Below are 19,996 nucleotides of genomic sequence, written 5' to 3'. Positions count from 1 at the left end.
CTTTGATAGGTGCCTGCCCAGGTCTGCTGCTCAGGATGTCGGAGCACTGCCATGTTGCTCCAACAGTGGTGAGAGGGCCTGGAAAAGGTCCAATGAAGTTTTAACTTGGCTCAGTGGTAGCGTTCTGACCTCTGGATCAGAAGTTTGTGGGTTCAAGCCCCACTTCAGGACTTGAGCACATAATCTAGGTTGTCACTTCAGTGTAGCACTAAGGAAGTACTTCATTGTCAGCTGTCTTTCGGATGAGTCGTCAAACCAAGTCCCAGTCTGCTTGCTCAGGTGGATGTAAAAGATCCCATGGCACTATTTGAAGAAGAGCAGGAAAGTTCTCAACATATCCTGGCCACCATATATTGCTCAATCAGAACAGATTAAGTGATGTTTTGGGACCTTGCTGTGTACAAAATGACTGCTGCAATTGCCTACAGTGACTACACTTCAAAAGGAATTCATTGGCTATAAAGCACAACCAGAAGGGGACTATATAAATGCAAGTTCTCAATCTTCTCCCAATGGAGCAAGCAGGCTTTTTGGATCAATTACCTTTCCATAGTATAGGTCTGGGGCTTTGTAAGACCTTCAGAGTGGCTCAGCTGGCATGAGTTCCCCAAGGCCTTATCAGGGTGGAATGGGCGGTATTTCCTTGGCTAGCTCTGAAACTCTTCCAAACGTGCCATTTTTCATTGCAGGTCTATTGTTGAATTGACTAACATCCACATCCTGAATCTGTGATTAGAAATGGCATTCCAGAGTCACTGGGGGGAATTTTAACCCCCAAGAACGGGTGGATTGGGAGCGGATGGGTAGTTAAAATAGTCAATTTTTGGAGCAGGACCACAACCCAGCTCCAATGAGTCCACTTCTGGGTTTAACAGAGGCGCGTTTGGATGCGTGCAAGTAACCTACTCGCCAGAGGCGGGACCTTAATTATTTCAGGTGGGCGGGTAGTTAACAGAGCAATTAATGTGATTATGAGGCATTAAGTCGGTGTTTTTAAATTGAATTTAAGACAACTTCAAATTTAATGCCTCCAGCATGGGTTTCCCAGGCCGCGGGAATCACGGCAGGTAAAAGGTGAGAAGGGCCAGAACCATGAAGTAAGCGCCCCGTGGCTCACCAAGCTTATCTGCTGGAATCGAACCCCTGCGATCAGCCGACCTCCCCCCACCACTCCACAATCCCCTCCCCCACGCTGCGCGCGATCAGCCGACCCCCCTTCACCCCGATGTCCGACCCCCCACCCGACCTCCGATGTCCAACTCTTCTCCCAACCTCCAATGTCGAACTCACTCCCCTCCTGATCTCCTCCCGGCATCAGATTCGCACCCCCCACCCCCATTACTCCACCTCCCAGCCCGCGACCTTTCCCTGACCTCCCCCATATCCTCCAAGGCCCACAATCTCCCCCTCCCTCTCTCCCTCCCTCCTCTCCGATCCCTGGCTGCAGCCTGCTACCACAGGCCTTCCCACCCAACAGTCTCTCAACTGGCTGGCTGTGGGTGGGAAACCGATTTTAAAAATTTAAAACATATCGTAGCATTAAATTCTGCAGGATCTATGGAAAACCCCATCTCTGGGTTTCACGTCTGCAAACTCCCCCCTACCACTCGCTTCCTGGCTCCAAGTTAATATCCAGGCCATTGTATCTACAAATCATAGAATCATAGGGGTTTATATTGGATAACTCCCGAAAACGGCCGCTGCGATCGCGGTGCACGAAACATTCGTGCTGCCTGATGATTTCGATGATTGCTGCGTGCAGCCAGCGCTACCTGCGCTATTGATTGGCTGCACACATCAGCAGGGGGCTCCGATATCAGGAGTGGCTAGCTCCTCTTAAAGGTGGCTGCAGGAAGTGGTGTGAGAAGTGATTCCTGGGCTTTGATAGTTGGAAGAGTGACCGCGCCTGCAAGAGAACGTGCACCAAGTTCTCAGATGATGCACTAGGTGGAAGAAGTGGACAGAAGGAGAGGCATCCTATATCCACAGAGGGGCAGGAGGCCCTACAGACATATGCTCAAGAGGCAGTGGGAAGAAGAAGCGGACGAGGTCAATGCCAGGAGCATAGCACCAAGAACATGGGTGCAGTGCAGGAAGAAGTTCAGTGATTTGACACGCATGGTCAAGGTGAGTGAATTCAACTATCAATTGGCATCGCCTACCAACTGCACCACTAGTCCCATCTACTGCTCCACGCACAACACCCCCAATCACGCAACCACCAACATACTCTTTCAATAAGTACTCAACTCTTCAAATCAGACGCTTCATCTCACCCTCACACATTACTACTGTTGCAAGCCGCACACCCACAACTCACAGGTCACACACACTGGCAACTATTCAACCATGACAGCTACATCACACAAACATCTTGCAGGACATTCACTGACACAATTCCCTCTTTCTTGCACGAGAAGGTGGCGCATAACAGGAGGCAGCAAGAAAGAACTGGAGGAGGACAGGTGTGCCTACACATCCTCACCCCCATAAGAGGAAACAGTGATGGCCATCATTGGAAAGGCCATCGCAGAGGCCGTGGCTACTGGCGGTGCTGGAGGGATCGATGATGAGGGTCTCTGCATACCTAATCCTCCTTCTCACTTCCCACGTCTCCCTCATCCCCCAATCTGATATGACTCATATGCTGCAGATGGTGTGATCACGCACATCTTACTTTCTCCTCTCCCCTTATCACAACTCAACCCGTGTCCCTTTGTCATTTCAGATACCCAAGAACTGGAACCTGCCCAATCAGAGGAGGCAGAGGAAGATGACTGTAATGATGAAGACACTCCATCACTTGATCTTACACTCGCAGCCACCAGCTCAGATAGGGATACTGCGCGTAGTTTAGATAAGATAGAGGAGGGATCTGCACGTGGTGAGACACCGGGCACAAGTGCGCTGGAGCCAGGGCGGGGGCAACGGATATCGCAGGTGCCAGCTCGCCAGAGGGCGAGGTCACACATTAGTTCTGCTGCTGAGGAGTCAGATAAAGACTTTGATGGGCCAGGCTACAGAAGGCAGCTGATGGGCGTACAGCACCAAATGTTTGGTTCACTGGAAAGCCTGCCAGAAAGTCTGCGCACAGTGTCAAGGAGCATAGAAGAGACCAGCTCCAACTTGGCACAGGGCTTTGCACAGAGCTTGGAGCCCATCCTTTCCCACGTGGAATGGATGGTCACCTCCATCAGCACATCCTGTGGAACCCACCATGATACCTCGTCTGATGGCCGATGTCACAGCTTCCATTGCAGCACAAACATCTGCCATCAAAGGTCTGACTGCTGCATTTGGAGTTCAGACTGCTGGCTTGGAAGCTCAGACTGCTGCCTTACAAGCTCAGATTGCTGCTATCATGGCTCTGGGTACCACTGTTGAAAGGGACTTCCAGGGCATCACAGCAGTCCAGCAATCTGTTCTCCAGCAGATCACCAGGATTGCTGAGGCGCTGCCCCAGGAGAGTGGCAGTAGTGCCATGGAAGACGAACCTGCTGTCCTCTCTCAGGATGATAGCATTCCTACTCCCACCCCTGTCACTCCGCCAGTGCCCTTCCTGATGTCTGTCAGCCAGCCAGGCCAGACTGCTGCAGCCCAGGCCGAGATGGTGCCGTCTGAAGCCGGGTCCTCTGGGCCCAAAGCTGCTTGAGGTCGTCCTCCAAGACAATCTGCAGTCTCCTCAATTGAAGGTCAGCAGCCTTCCACCTCCCATGCTCCAGCCACTGGGGAAGCACCTCGTAGGAGCACCAGGAAAGGTAAAGGCACACAAACGACAGGCACTAAGAGAATTCACAAGGGTGAATAGTTTCATTTTGTTTGCATAATTTCATGTGTTAATTTATAAATGTGGATTTGAATTTGCATTTGGTGGTGGTTTTTATTTCTGAGATGAGGTGAGGGAGGAATCAATGTGTAATCATAAGGAGGACGATCTAATGGACATGTGAGAGAGGAAAGGTAAAGAGTGTGGTACTGTTGGTGAATGGGGAGTTATCGTTCGGGTTACTGGTATCGCTCATTAATCAACTGATCACGTACAGACAGAGCCTGTCTACCTTGTAGCCTCTCTGCCTCTTCCTCCACTTCCTGCTGCACTTCTGCTTCCTCCCCTTCCAGTTCCTCCTCCTTTGCCTCCTCCCCCTCTTCCTCTGCCTGTTGCTCAGGCTCTCGCCTGAAGATGGTGGCAAGGGCTGTTCCCTCATAATGGTGACAGGGAGTAGTAGGGAATCTGAAACAGAGAGTAGGCATAAATGGGTCATTTTCAGGTTGGCAAGATGTAACGAGTGGAGTGCCACAGGGATCAGTGCTTGGGCCTCAACTATTTACAATCTATATCAATGACTTGGATGAAGGGACCGAATGGATGGTTGTTAAATTTGCTGATGACACAAAGGTAGGTAGGAAAGTAAGTTGTGAAGAGGACATAAGAAGTTTACAAAGGGATATAGATAGGTTAAGTGAGTGGGCAAAAATTTGGCAGATGGAATATAATGTGGGAAAATGTGAACTTGTCCATTTTGACAGGAGGAATAGAAAAGCAGTATATTATTTAAATGGAGGGAGATTGCAGAACTCTGAGTTACAGAGGGATCTGGGTGTCCTAATATATGAATCACAAAAAGTTAGTATGCAGGTACAGCAAGCAATTAGGAAGGCAAATGGAATGTTGTCATTTATTGCAAGGGGAATGGAATATAAAAGTAGAGATGTTTTGCTACAGTTGTACAGGGCATTGGTGACACCATATCTAGAATACTGTGTGCAGTTTTGGTCTCCTTATTTAAGAAAGGACATAATTGCTTTTGAGGCGGTTCAGAGAAGGTTCACTCAACTGATTCCTGGGAGGAGGTGGTTATCTTATGAGGAAAGGTTGGACAAGTTGGGCCTGTATACATTGGAGTTTAGAAAAATGAGAGGTGATCTTATTGAAACATATAAGATCCTGAGGGGACTAGAAGGAGTAGATGCTGAGAGGACCTTTCCCCTTGTGGGAGAGACTAGAACTACGGGCTACAGTTTAAAAATAAGGGGTCTCCCATTTAAGACGGAGATGAGGAGAATTTTTTTCTCTCAGAGGGTTGTGAATCTGTGGAACTCCCTTCCCCAGAGAGCGGTGGAGGCAGGGTCATTGAATATTTTTAAGGTGGAGTTAGATAGATTCCTGATTAACAAGGGGGTCAAAGGTTATAGTAAGTAGACGGGAAAATAGGGTTGAGGTCACAATCAGATCAGCCATGATCTTGTCAAATGGCAAAGCAGGCTCGAGGGGCTGAATGGCCTACTCCTGCTCTTAATTCGTATGTTTGTATGTTCATATGTGCAGCATGCAGCATACAATGATAAATCTTGATATCCACTCAGCTGAGTACTGCAGGGCTCCTCCAGAGCGGTCCAGGCAGCGGAAGCGTTGCTTGAGGACTCCTATGGTGTGCTCGATGATGTTCCGTGTGGCAGCATGCTCTCATTGTAGGCCTGCTGTGCGTGTGGTCATGCATTCCAGAACGGAGTCATGAGTCACTTCATGAGGGAATAACTCTTGTCGCCTAGTAGCCAGCCATTGACACGCCATGCTGGTTGAAATATAAGGGGCAAGGAGGACTGTCGCAGGATGATGGAATCATGACTGCTGCCAGGATAGCGGGCATTGACCTGCATGATGCGCTGCATGTGGTCACACACCCAGCTGCTCATTAAGGGAGTGGAATCCCTTTCTGTTCATAAATATGGCCGAGTTCAAATGTGGAGTATGCACGGCAATATGAATGCAGTCAATGGCACCCTGCACCATGGGGAAGCCTGCAATGCGAACAAACCCTCATGCTTGCTCCTGCTGCTTGTCTCTGGCAAGAGGAAATTAGATGAATCTGTTTCTGAGTGCGTACAGAGCCTCAGTGACCTCCCTTATACAGCAGTGCACTGCAAACTGCGAGATGTTGCTTGTATCTCGAGCAGCAGCCTGAAAGGAGCCAGAGCCACAAATATTAAGCGCCATAGTTACCTTGACAGCCACAGGCAATGCTGTCCTTGCCCTGCTCTGAGGCTGCAGATGTGGCTGCAGCAGTTGACAAATCTCAGCCAAGGCCTCTTTAGTCATCTGGTCATCATTGAAGTTGAGGTAAGAGAATTGGTCCCTGAAGACCCTCCTTGGATTATGGCCTCCTGCTGAGTGCCCTGCTCCTCCTCCTCCTCCTCTTCTGGCAGCTTGCCCTGCTTTGCGTGGCCTCTGTTCATTCTCCCAGTCATGTTCAATTCCCGGAGGAAGCCCTAGCAGACCACCCATGTCTGGAAGCAACTTTGTTCAGCACAATATTTTAAATGCCGCTAACAGTACTGTAAGACCAGCCAGCCCACTCTCCATAGAATATTGCAACTTTAGCCAAATATATAGGAAACTTCCAAAAACACGTACAAATGCACCAGCAGCTAGAATAAATAATCCAGCAACTAACCTGTAACTCCTGCATGATCCCTTTAAATAGCGCTGGTGAGGGAATCCTTCATGCCATTTAAGTCCTGTTCAGCTGTGCGAGGTTAAGACAGGGCGTTGGCTGGAGCGTGGAGTTCCAAAGTGACGCCGGCTGCTTCAAATCAGCATTGCACACTGATTCATGTCATAATCTCCCTACTCTACATGCTGCCAGCGGTCGTTAGATGCGCCGCACAAACCCCTTTACCAAGATGGCGTCCTTCATGTCAGAAGTGTGCGCGTGCATCTCGGACGCCATTTTTGGGACTTAGGTGTCCGCGTAGCGCCTATAAGACCCTCCTAGAATTTTACGGCACGGAAGGAGGCCATTCGGTCCATTATGCCTGTGCCTGGCGGATACAAACATATGCAATTGATGGGCAGGAAAAGACCAGCTGGTCCACCAAGCCTACCCCACGCTCATGATGGCTGGAGCATCATGACTGAACACTTCCCCCCACCTCCCTGGGAGCCATGTAATCTCCTGGGAGAGGCCAAAAAAGAGAAAAAACCCAGGGCCAATAAGGGAAAAAATACTCTGGAAAATTCCTCTCCAACACCCTCATTTGATCAAAACCAGTCCAGGAGAATGGGTCAAGAATGGGTATAGCTCCCTTTTGAAGGCACGCAGTGGGTCAGCACCCACCACACCAGCTGGCAACATAGTCCAGAGGCTCGGTGCTCTCCAGGGAAAGAAGAACCACCTAACACCCACACTATTCCTACTCTTACATAGTTTAAACTCATGTCCCCTGATCCTCCCCAATCTGTTAAACTGGAATAAGTCTCCCAATAGGGATGCTATCCAGCCCTTTAATTATTTTATAATCCTCTATCAGGTCACCTCTCTAAGTCTATGCTGCTCTAAAGTAAATAGACCAAGGTTCTTGAGCTCTTCTGTGCAGTTAAGTTTCTAAGGCCACTATATCACCTACCATGTGGGGGTCCATAACTGGGCACAGTACTCCAGATGCAGTCTGATCAACAACCTGTATAGTGACGAAAATGGTGTACTTTGATTTATACTGAATGGTTCTATTAATATAACCCAATACCTTGTTAGCTTTAGCTACAGTTTCTCTGCATTGGTCATGAATCTTTAGTGATCTGTGCACAATAACACCAAGATCTTTTTCTCTCTCAACTTCTTTCAGTATTGTTCCATGCAAATTTTACATGTATTCCGTGTTGGCCCTACCAACATGCATGGAACTATATTATCTAAATTAAACGCCATTTGCCATTGTGTGGCCCACTCCCCTAGCACATCTAAAACTTTTTGTATTTGATTGCACTCCTCTACTGTCTTAACCCTTGCACTGATTTTAGTGTCATCTGCAAACTTACTGACCATATACCCAACACCATTGTCCAGGCCATTAATAAAGACAGTAGACAGTATCGGGCCTGGGACCGATCCCTGGGGGACACCACTAGTAACATGTCTCCAAGCTGAACCACATCCATTAACTACAACTTTTTGGCTGCGAGATTGGAGCAAATTCCTAATCCAGCTTGTCAAACTTCTACTGATACCACAAGATTCTATCTTGTGAAGTAACCTAGTGTGAGATACCCTATCGAAGGCTTTCTGAAAGTCCAAGTAGACAATGTCTACTGGATTTCCCTCATCCACTACCCTAGTGACTTCCTCAAAACACCCTATCAAATTTGTTCAGCACAACCTATTTTTCCGGAAACCGTGTTGTGAATTTCTAATGGCACCCTCCCTTTCCCGTTGATCAGAAAGGGCATCTCTTACAATCCCTTCAAGCATCTTCCCAAAAATGGATGTCAGGCTGATAGGCCTGTAGTTCCTTGGCTCTGATTTGTCCCCTTTTTTGAAAATAGGAACTACATGAGCTAGCTTCCAGTCTAAGGGAACTATCCCTGACTCTATTGAACTATTGAAGATATGGGCAAGGGGCTCACAGAGCACCTGTCCTATCTCTTTAATCACCCTTGGATGAATATTATCCGGACCTGGAGCCCTATCAATTTTGAGCTTTCCTAATCTACCCAAGATGTCATTACTTTTTCTTATTCATTCATGGGATGTGGGCGTCGCTGGCAAGGCCAGCATTTATGGCCCAGCCCTTAGATTACTATCTATTTTAATATTAATAATGCTATTCAATTCAGAGCACCCCCCGTCCCGAATCTGAAACATAAGCATCGCCTACAGGTGTATAGACTGATGCAGCTCTGCCGTAACCTGAGAATCAGTATGAATCTGCCCTACAGTATCCTTAAGTGGCTTGACACGGTCCTTAATGGTCTTCTCACTTCTGACATAGCTGTAAAAACTTTTGCTATTCCTGCCACAATTATGCACCACCTTCTTTTCCAAAGATCTCTTGGCTACTCTTATAGCTGTTTTTGTCTTCCTCAATTGCATGCAATACTTCTCCTTGTTCTCTTGTGAGTTAACTGCCTTAATTGTGTAGAATACCTTCTGTTTTAATCTGATTTGCCTCTGCACATTCCTTGTCAACCATAATAGTTTAGTTTTGCCATGTGCCCTTTTAACCATTGGGACATTCAAGGCTTCATTCTGATTGAGAATGGTTTTAAATAGAACTCCAGAACTAGCTGCGCCTCTAGCCAAGCTGTTCCAGTACAGCTATAACACTGGCATTGACCCGACAATGTGGAAAATTGCCCAGGTATGTCCTGTCCACAAAAAGCAGGACAAATCCAATCCGGCCATTTACCGCCCCATCAGTCTACTCTCAATCATCAGCAAAATGATGGAAGGTGTCGTCGACAGTGCTATCAAGCGGCACTTACTCACCAATAACCTACTCACCAATGCTCAGTTTGGGTTTCGCCAGGACCACTTGGCTCCAGACCTTGGTCCAAACATGGATAAAAGAGCTGGATTCCAGAGGTGAGGTGAGAGTGACTACCCTTGACATCAAGGCAGCATTTGACCGAGTGTGGCATCAAGGAGCCCTGGTAAAATTGAAATCAATGGGAATCAGGGAGGAAAACTCTCCAGTGGCTGGAGTCATACCCAGCACAAAGGAAGATGGTAGTGGTTGTTGGAGGCCAATCATCTCAGCCCCAGGACATTGCTGCAGGAGTTCCTCAGGGCAGTGTCTTAGGCCCAACCATCTTCAGCTGCTTCATCGATGACCTTCCCTCCATCATAAGGTCAGAAATGAGGATGTTCGTTGATGATTGCACAGTGTTCAGCTCCATTCACAACCCCTCAGATAATGATGCAGTCCGTGCCCGCATGCAGCAAGACCTGAACAACATCCAGGCTTGGGCTGATAAGTGGCAAGTAACATTCGCGCCAGACAAGTGCCAGGCAATGTCCATCTCCAACAAGAGAGTGTCTAACCACCTCCACTTGACATTCAACAGCATTACCATCGCCGAATCCCCCTTCGTCAACATCCTGGGGGGTCACCATTGACCAGAAACTTAACTGGACCAGCCACATAAATATTGTGGCTACACGAGCAGGTCAGAGGCTGGGTATTCTGTGGCGAGTGACTCTCCTCCTAACTCCCCAAAGCCTTTCCACCATCTACAAGGCACAAGTCAGGAGTGTGATGGAAAACTCTCCACTTGCCTGGATGAGTGCAGCTCCAACAACACTCAAGAAGCTCGACACCATCCAGGACAAAGCAGCCCGCTTGATTCGCACCCCATCCACCACCCTAAAGATTCACTCCCTTCACAACCAGCGCTCCGCGGCTGCAGTGTGTACCATCTACAGGATGCACTGCAGAAACTCGCCAAGGCTTCTTCGACAGCACCTCCCAAACCTGCGACCTTTACCACCTAGAAGGACAAGGTCAGCAGGCACATGGGAACAACATCACCTGAACATTCCCCTCCAAGTCACACACCATCCTGACTTGGAAATATATCGCCTTCCTTCATCGTCGCTGGGTCAAAATCCTGGAATTCCCTACCTAACAGCATTGTGGGAGAATCTTCACCACACGGACTGCAGTGGTTCAAGAAGGCGGCTCACCACCACCTTCTCAAGGGCAATTAGGGATGGGCAATAAATGCTGGCCTTGCCAGCAACGCTCACATCCCATGAACGAATAAAAAAAAATCCATTTGTCCTCAGTACTTGATTTCCTATCTAGTGGGGTTGCCCAGTCAATTTTTGCCAGATCTTCAGCCTCTTAAAATCTGGGACCAGCGTTAGATTGGCTGCAATCTTAGATTGGCCAATAAGATTAAACCTATTTATATTATGACCAGAGCTGGCCAGGTGTTTCCCACATGGAGGTTTGATAGAACACTAGGGTCACTGCTAAAAAACAGATCTAGAATTTGTTTATCCCTAGTTGTCTCACCAACATGCTGTGTAAAGTCTCAGCTATTCTCCCCACTACACTAGATGGTTCACCATTGGACCATTTAATGCAAGACATTCAGATACCCTTAATGTGTTAAAGTATTTTATTTGCAATGTAAGTGAAAACCACTTCCCACAGACTGCTGCCTTTCTTCTCAAATCGATCAAATTAAGGTAAAGTGCTTGGTAAGGCATGGAAATGAGTTGGGGTCTCACGTAATGGGCCAGTTCAGGAAACTATTACATTAAGTTGATAAAATTGAGTCCACTTTGGAAGGCACCTTTTGTTTTCCCATATCCCAGTTTTTAACTTCTAAGGTACGGAAGGCATACCTGTAGCCAGCAAGTATCCCATGTGTTTTAATGTCTGTGGAAATCGATTGAATGAAAATAGGGCAAGTTCCATAAAGGGTGGGCAATGCATTGCACCAGGTTACTGCCCAGGCAGTGAAGACAAAAATTTATCTCAGAATGCCTGGTGCAATAGTTGACTGCAGAGACAGTTAACAGCTCTTGATATGCTCAGAGACTTTTTAAGGATGCAGTTATACTACTACTTTTATTGTGGATCCACAGCAAAGATGTCAGAATGTGTTCAAGATGGAAAGTTAATTGACAACTGGGGAAGAAAGAGTTAGAATTAATGGGTGTTGCTTGGATTTAAGAAGGGTTAGAACCCTAGGGATAGCACTGGGCCCAGCTTTATTCTTGATATATATAGATGATTTGAACTTGAGAGTAGGGAGCACAATAGCACGATATGTTAATAACCCCAAAGTAGGGAGATTGGCAAATAATGAGGAGGACTGTAAAAGACTTCAGGAAAACATAGGCAGATTAGTAGAATGGGCAGGCAGGTGGTAGATGCAATTTAATGTGGAGAGTGTAAGGTAGTACATTTTGGAAGGTAAAACAAGGTACGGGATTATACACTCAATGAAAATATGTTTAAGAGTGTGGATCAATATAAATACTTTGGGCTTCAAATACATAATTTCCTGAAAGTGTGATTGTAGGTAGATAAAGCTATAAAAAATGACAATAGCATTTTTGGGTTTTATAAATAGGGACAAAGAATACAAGAGTAAAGAGGTAATGTATAATTTGTACGAGGCAATGGTTAGGCCACAATTTGAGTACTGTGTGCAGTTACGGGTACCCCATTATAGAAAGGACATTAAAGCCATAGAAAGTGTACGGCGTAGATTCACCAGGATGATGCCAAGGATGGGAAACTATTATTATGAAGAGAGACTTAAGATACTGGAACTATTTCCACTGGAGCAGTGAAGGCTAAGAGGAGATTTAATAGAGGTTTAAAAATTATGATAGGTTTTGATTGGGTGAATAGAGAAATACTATCTTCGGGTTGGGGAGTCAGTGATGAGGGGGTCATTAATTTAAAATTGTCACTAAGAGAGTAAGAGAGAGGTTAAGAAAAATTGATTTGACTGGAGGGCTGTTGTAGCATGGAATGCTGTGCCACAGGGAGTGGTTGAGGTAGAGACATCATTTCAGGAAAAAAGCGGATAAATATTTGAAGCATAAGAAGATACCTGGCTCTGGGAACAGGGCAGGGTGATACAATGGGACAAATGGCCTCCTTCTGTGCTGTAAACCTATATGATTTTATAGATCTAAATCGAAATGGTTCCCCTTGGGAAGACAATCTCATATTGCTTGGCCTTAGCGCTGTGTGAAGTGTAACTCCAGCACAGTATGAAGCCAACTTTAAAAAGTGCTCAGTGGTCCACTGGACCTCTGAGGCACTTAATAGGCATACTTTAGGGTCTTTTTTAATGTTTAAAGAAAATGAGTGTTCTTGACAAAGCTCTCAAAACTTAAAAAATTTACCATCTAAGCATGCATGCGCAGAGCTTTCTTTTGATGGGTATAGTGCAATTTACAGACTGCAATATAACCGAGAGCTTGCTGGTTGCACATTGTATTCTGCAGCTGCTGACCACAGTGTTAATATGTGGCTCAGTTAGTCTTATTTTAAACCTTTTAACTAATGAACAGCAGTGTGACTGAGTCTTTGTACAGTGGTCATAGGATATAATTTGGTCTTCAGAGATACATGTGTGTACTTTTGAGGAATATATGCTTTCATTTATATTAAATTCATTTGCATTTATCAGATTACATTTTGACAAGAAACAATTTAAATAGCACACTCATTGGGCTCAACTTTGAAATGGTGGCAGGTTGACAGCGGGGGGGGTAAAGATTCGCGTGGCAAACCCGAATGAAAAAACTTACTGTTTCCGATGCGATCGCAACGTAATTGAAGACGATTAAAGTTCTTTCCAGGTTTCGCGCCCGGCTGCCGGCCTGATTGACAGGCTGGCTGTCGACAGGAGCTGCAACGCGAGGTGTGGGGGTGGGGGGGGAAGAGAAAGAGAGAGAGCGAGACGTCATCCGGCGCTGGATCGGAAGATCGGGGGGGGGGGGGGTGAGAGTGGAAGATCGGGGGGGGGAAGAGTGGAAGATTGTGGGGGAAGGAGAGAAGATCGGGGGGAGGGGGAAGATCGGGGGACATCGGGAAGGAAGAGGGGGAGATCGGGAGGGAGAGGGGAAGATCGGGGGGACATCGGAGGGGAGGAGGGGGAGATCGGAGAGGGAGACATCGGACATTGGAGCAGGGTAGAAAGGTAGGTTTATTTTGTGTTTTAACTTCATGCAATGGTTTTTTATGTAATTTATTTAGTTTCTTTTTGCCTGATCCGGCCCTTCACGCCTGGTTCATGGCTGGTTTCACTAGGCGTGAATCAGAAGCCGTGGGCAAGCCGCCCGGGTAAGTTTAAAAATCGTTCTAACTACCTAATATATCACAAGTAAAGTGCCTTAAGTACCTCAATGAGGTACATTAGGTTCTTTAACTATCATCCCGCCGGCTTTAATTGCCGGCGAAACATCCGGATTCGGGATGCCTGCGCGCACACAGGTGCATCTGTGGGAAACTCAGAAGTCGGCGGGTTGGAGCCGGCTTCCGAACCTGCTCTGCATTTCTGCAATTTTCGCAGCCCCCCCGCCCCAACACACCTGCAATTTACGTTTAAAATTGAGCCCAATTGTGTTTCACAGCTCATAGTATCATATGAACACATAAAGCATGTTACTGTTTGCAGCATATCACCTTTATCATTTCAACAATATTACATATTTTTATTCAAGATTTCACTTTAATTGTGAGCACATCAGCTTCTGCTTTTCTACTGATTTGATCTTCAGATTCCTTTCTGATAAAATCCTATTGTTACTCAATTTCATGATAATTTGTCTGCTTAAACCTCCCAAACATTGAGTCTAAGTACTTTGTTCCTTTCTCTGCTTTTGCAGTTTATATTTCCTATCACCACATTTGAAACAATGGCTTTCTGAACATTTCTTATGTTGAATATTAAAACATTTGGAGATGGAAAAAGGCAATTATGAAACAACCTAAATGTCAGTCAGTGATTTATTATTAAAATATATAAATTTTTAAAATTTTGTTTTGTTTTTGCAGGTCTAAACTTTGTTGCTTTCATAGTGATAGTATTTTCCTATGGAAGTATGTTCTACAGTATTCATCAAACTGGCACAATGGCAACAGATATTAGCAACCACATTAAAAAGGAAGTGACCATCGCCAAGCGCTTCTTCTTCATCGTCTTCACAGATGCCCTTTGTTGGATTCCTATTTTCATATTAAAAATTCTGTCTGTACTTCAAGTAGAAATACCAGGTAGGTCATCTAATACTCTCCATTTAAAGATCCAGAATGTCTCTTAAAGTATTGTGAATGTGAATTGGACCTTATGTCATCCAGCAGAGGGCGTACACTACCAAGTATACTGGTAAGAGAGGGGAGGAAGATAATTATACTAGTAAATCTTAGCACTGATGTTCGCCTTGCAGAATATGCCACTAACTTCCTTTTTCTGAAGTTAAAAAGTTCCACAAATACAGAAAGTTGTTCTTTCAGCCTTGTACTGTAGACCCGGGCTATCTCTCCAGCTTTTCCTAATTATTTTTTTCTTCAACAAAACATTCCGTTATTCCATTTCTTTCCTCATATTTGAATTGTGTTGTTTTTTTAACAGCATCATTTTAAATATTAATTTTAATTAATTATAACAGAGTTGTAATACTTTCAATTTCTTATCTAAGATGGAATTACTAATTCTAAATACAAACCCAATAAGACATTTAACAATATTTCATTGGCAATATTACCTGCTTGTTTATTTAAATGATTGAACCCCCTTAAACATATAAAACATCTCCACTGTAGTGCTACACTAAAAAAAATCTAAGAAATTTAGGTTAAAGACACTAATCATTTCAGTCTTAATATCAGCCTGTAGTTGTTCCTACATATAAACTTAGATTTCAATGGAACTGACCTAATGACATTAGACACAATAATTGCCGAACCTGTCCATCTCTGACTCTGTAATAGTAAGGACTTGGATACTACATTAAAAATTGGCTTTAAAAATGTCCTCATTATTTGGTAGGTTTGTTTAGGCAGTTATATTTAATGAATTGCCACTAAGTAGAAGTGTGTGTTCCTCCTACTTACATAGCGTTTATACGAGTAAGATCCAATCCATTAAATAAACAAGCAAACACATGCCACATTTATATCTATCAGCATTCATTCAGGTCTGGAATAACTGAGCTGAACATAATTCCCCAGGAATGCCTTGAGTCATCCATGCAACGTGACATTAATATGCTTGATGGGTACCCTCAGTTAAAACCAGTATGAGATTTGCATCAGCTTCTTTATACCAGTGTCTTGTAATCTCTCACTTCCCACATTTCCCCAAAGATCAAGAAACTTAATTTTACTTTTCAACTACTGCATGCTTTTTTAGATCCGCTATATCATTCTCTGGACACAAGGGTAGGTGGATAACTAGATCCTGAGCCACTAGCAGTGACTGTCTGCAACCATTTCCTAGTAGAAGCTCATAAGCACCCCAGGGTGATATGTCTCATAGTTTTCACTCCATCCCTCAGTGAAATTATCACCCCCCACAAAAAACAATTAGTCTCGTGGGCAATTACTGACATGAATATGGGCCACTCTGGTATCATGTGTCAGTACATATTAATCCACTATGCCCTAAGCCACTAAAAGGCAAATGTTGTTATTCTGATATGTACCTGGAGTAAATAAATCTATAATGTTCGTACTGGATTTTTTGAAGTGCCTCAGCTGCAAATTCATTGTAAACATTGATTTTTCAGCTGCAACCTATGAGTTAAACTGAATCCTACAAAGATTAAACTGTGTGAATTGTAGTTATGTTCTGATGTAACCAGATCAGGAACAGAATACAGTTCCCTATGCAGAACTGTATACTATAGCTCACATAAACACCAAACGTTACTTTTAGCAGACTTTTTTCTGCATTTGTTCACTTTTTTCTTCAAAGCTATAACTGAACAGCATCATTTGTTTGGAATTCCTTGTCAAACTTTATACTGAGTGATCAGAAACAGGGAGAAACATTCAAACAGAGCACATCAGAAGGAAGAACAGCATACAGGGGGAATACGTTGGATTTAAATGGCTTACCAACTACAAGATATGTAATTCACATTTTCCACATGTCAGTGTAAATGAATTCGTTTCCGTGTATCTCCTGCACATGTTACATTCAGGTTATCAATTTGCAAAGTAGAGCCCACTGCAACATGGAAAATGCAAATTATTAACTTAGAAATTAACAAAACTATGAATGCTATGCAAATATTATTTGATCTTGTTGAAAATGCATACTTGTAACGGTAACAAGGATAAAAGCCAATCCATTGTACATATTTTTTAAATAGCTAATATTTGATTTACACGTGATGGAAGTAAGGTGTTCCAGTCAGTTACATGAAATGAAGAAGACAGCAGACATGGATTTATGCCATTAGGCCTACAAAGATTGAATTCAGTGGGCCTGGGTTAATTGAACTGAATGTAATTTCCCAGGGTTTTTAGATGGATTCTCAATTTTTTTTTGCATTTTCTAATCAGGTACCATAAGTTCATGGGTGGTCATATTCATATTGCCTATTAATAGTGCATTGAACCCAATCCTCTACACTCTAACAACTCGACCTTTCAAGGAAATGATACTACAGTATTGGTACAACTATAAAAATAAAGGATTCGTAAACAAAGGAAGCCAGAAAAACTATGCACCATCATTCATCCTCTTGGAAATGTGGCCATTGCAAGAGACTATACCAACAGTAGGAAAAAGTGAACTTTTACAAAATCCTTCAGAAGTTTCACTGTTTCGTGAATCACCATGAAGCTGAACTCTTACTTATAAATTGCTCTTAGAAAGTTTTGTATCAAAAAATATAGCACAAGGTGGGTACTGTAATATCACAAAGTGATCAAGTTTGGTTGAAGACCTGGGGATCTGGTTGAAAACATTGCCAAGATTGTAGCAAAAATAAAGTTTCATCTTATTTATTTATTTTGGAGCAAGCTTATATTTTAATTATATTTTGCCTTGTGGCATTTTTGAGACAGGTCTTTACTGTGTATTTGGTGTATCTTCCATACTAGATATAAAAATGAACACAGCTTGTTTACACAATTTTTACCTCAGAAAAACTAACAAGTGACTTGAACCATGTTTTAATGAATTGTTTCTGTGGCTTTGCACGTTGAATTAATGCATTTGTATAGATCTTTTACTATTTAAATAAATTCCCTATTTGTATGAAGACAGATATAACGTGTCTTAATTGCAGGTCATAGCAGAGGAGACCATGGTAACACCACAGACGCCTCACTGTGCTCTGTCACTAATCAGTTTGAGTCGTGACCCTATGTATTCTTTTATGGATGTTGCTCAGCCAGTATAATCCATGTGTGTATGTATAAAGCTCATATATTTTGGAAAGGCAGTTATCATCTGCAGTGTTGCAGTGCTGCAGCATGTGGACAGTGTAGGGTCAATCTGCATGATCACCTACCAGCCTCTGAATGACAGGCTGTTGCAGTGCCCATTAGGGGTCACTATAGTTACTACCACCTCAATTTTTTGTTTTAAAAATAATAACGTGTCCTTAAAATCATACTGTGGCATTCCCCACCTTCAAAGTTTACATCCCTTTACCAAGCACATTATTGTACTCCTATGTAAAAACTGTTGTGAATGTTTAACACGAGTAATTTAGTAATATTTGTGTTGTTTTATCATTATGAATACTTTGTTGATGCACAGGCTCAACAGTTTCTGAGTAAAACTTGACCCAGGGCTATTGACCTCATAAGAATGTGTTCGCAATTATTCTAAGACGGTTCCAGCCAATAACTGGGCGAAGTATCTAGTCTACAGCAATGTGGGACTATCACCTGTCATCTGCCCAGCGCCGTAGCGCAGCCCTGGCACTAGGCTGTGGTCACTTTGGCGATAAATGGCTTCAGTCCGTGGACTTTGATCCTGGCTCCTCGCAACTTGCTGCATCCATGTCTGCTATGCCTCTTGCTGAGGCGCTCCTCACCAGTGGATGAGAGTGTGAGACCGGCTACCGCGTACAGCCTCTCTCACTACATTCCACTCTATGTGCAGTTATCGCACAGCCTGGACATCATATGGCACCACTGGACCAGTGGCGATGGGCAGGTGTTGACAGGTACGAGCGGTGGATGTCGCTGTGAGTACCCAGCCACAAACGCATGCAGGCGGTTCGAGGGTGATGGTCGTTCGACGTTGTTCCTGGAGCAACAGCGTTTTCATATCTTCCACAAACGTCAGAGTGGCCCTTTTCAGGGACAATGTTGCTCTCCCGAGCTGGGGAAGGGGAGACAAGGATCCCTAAAAATCCCTTGTTCTATCCTCAGTCTGCTGGTCTGCCGCAGCCAGCTAGCCATCCAACCATGCGATCAAAAGACAAAACAACGCTGGCGCTCACTAAAATACACTGTGAACTTTACCTCCTGGAATACTTGCACTCTACCGGACAATGTCAATAGTCTCAACAGATGCACGGCTATACTGGGTAGAGAGTTTGCCAGATACAACAAAGACATAACTGCTCTCAATGAGAACCGGTTCCCTGACATCTCTCAGTTCAAGGAGGTCGGTGGCTTCATCTTTTACTGCACCGGCAACCCGGAAGTTGCACGCCGCTTTTCTGGCGTAGGCTTCGTTATCCGCGCGGATTTAGCGTGCAAGCTACAAGCCATACCAAAAGGCATTGACAGGCGGATGGTTCTTCACATCCCCTTCGGTCTGTGCCAACATTGGTGCCTAAGCACTAACCATGATCAACACCCCAGTCGAAGAGCAATTCTATGACGATCTCATCAACATCATCAGATCAGCACCTAGAAAAGACAATCTAATAATCATCAGATTTCGATGTTCGGGTCAGCCGCAATCACACCTCATGGAAAGGGGTAATTGGACATCATAAAGTTGGCAGCAAAAACTCTAATGACATTCTCCTTCTGGCCACCTGCGTGAAACACCAATAAGCCATCACCCACACGATGTTTCAACAGGTCAACAAGTACAAGACCACCTGGATGCATTTTCACTCTGGTCACCTGATGGACCATGTTATTATGCGCCAGCGCAACATCCAAGATGCTATGATCACAAGCAAATTATCAAACAACACAGCCAAGCAGCAAACTACTGATGTTGAAAGCCTGTGGTCAAACAGCTCTATCAAGCTGTGTGCAGCACCTCCATAGAAGTACTACACTTCATTAAAAGTAAAAAGACAAGATTGGTTTGATGACAATGATGAGGAATCAGGCAGCTTCTGGCCTCCATGCGTACTGGTCACCTCTCCTGGATTACTGAATACCAGTAATTAAAGCAGCAAGCTCAAGCTAAGCTTTGGTCTATGAAGGAAAAATGGTGGAAGATGAAGGTTTTTTTAAAATTCATTCATGGGATGTGGGTGTCACTGGCGAGGCCAGCATTTATTGCCCATCCCTAATTTCCCTTGAGAAGGGGGTGGTGAGCCGCCTTCTTGAACCGCTGCAGTCCGTGTGGTGAAGGTGCTCCCACAGTGCTGTTGGGTATGGTACTGCAATCAGCTACTGACCAAAAGGACATGAAGCGCTTCTTCGATGAGCTACAGGCTGTATATGAACCGAAAACGAGTGGCACTGTCCCCATCCTGAGTGAAGATGGCACAAAGTTTCTAATTGATCAAGCAGAAATCTCAGAGCACAG

At 44.6% G+C, this 19,996-nt stretch overlaps 1 protein-coding gene across 1 annotated transcript in view; it reads left to right on the top strand.

Moving 5' to 3' along the window:
- rxfp1 (relaxin family peptide receptor 1) overlaps positions 1 to 17,479 on the top strand; it is a 200,509-nt gene extending 183,030 nt beyond the window's left edge. The window contains exons 17-18 of the mRNA XM_067969164.1: positions 14,308 to 14,526; positions 16,822 to 17,479. Coding sequence (XP_067825265.1) covers positions 14,308 to 14,526; positions 16,822 to 17,102 — 500 coding nt within the window. The 3' untranslated portion in view covers positions 17,103 to 17,479. The remainder of the gene's footprint in view (positions 1 to 14,307; positions 14,527 to 16,821) is intronic.
- The last annotated feature ends 2,517 nt before the right edge of the window (positions 17,480 to 19,996 follow it).

The sequence above is a fragment of the Heptranchias perlo genome, chromosome 1 (genome assembly GCF_035084215.1).
Source record: "Heptranchias perlo isolate sHepPer1 chromosome 1, sHepPer1.hap1, whole genome shotgun sequence".
Taxonomy (NCBI): Eukaryota; Metazoa; Chordata; class Chondrichthyes; order Hexanchiformes; family Hexanchidae; genus Heptranchias; species Heptranchias perlo.
Note: the sequence above shows the minus strand (reverse complement) of the source record. Positions and strands in the feature narration are given on the sequence as shown.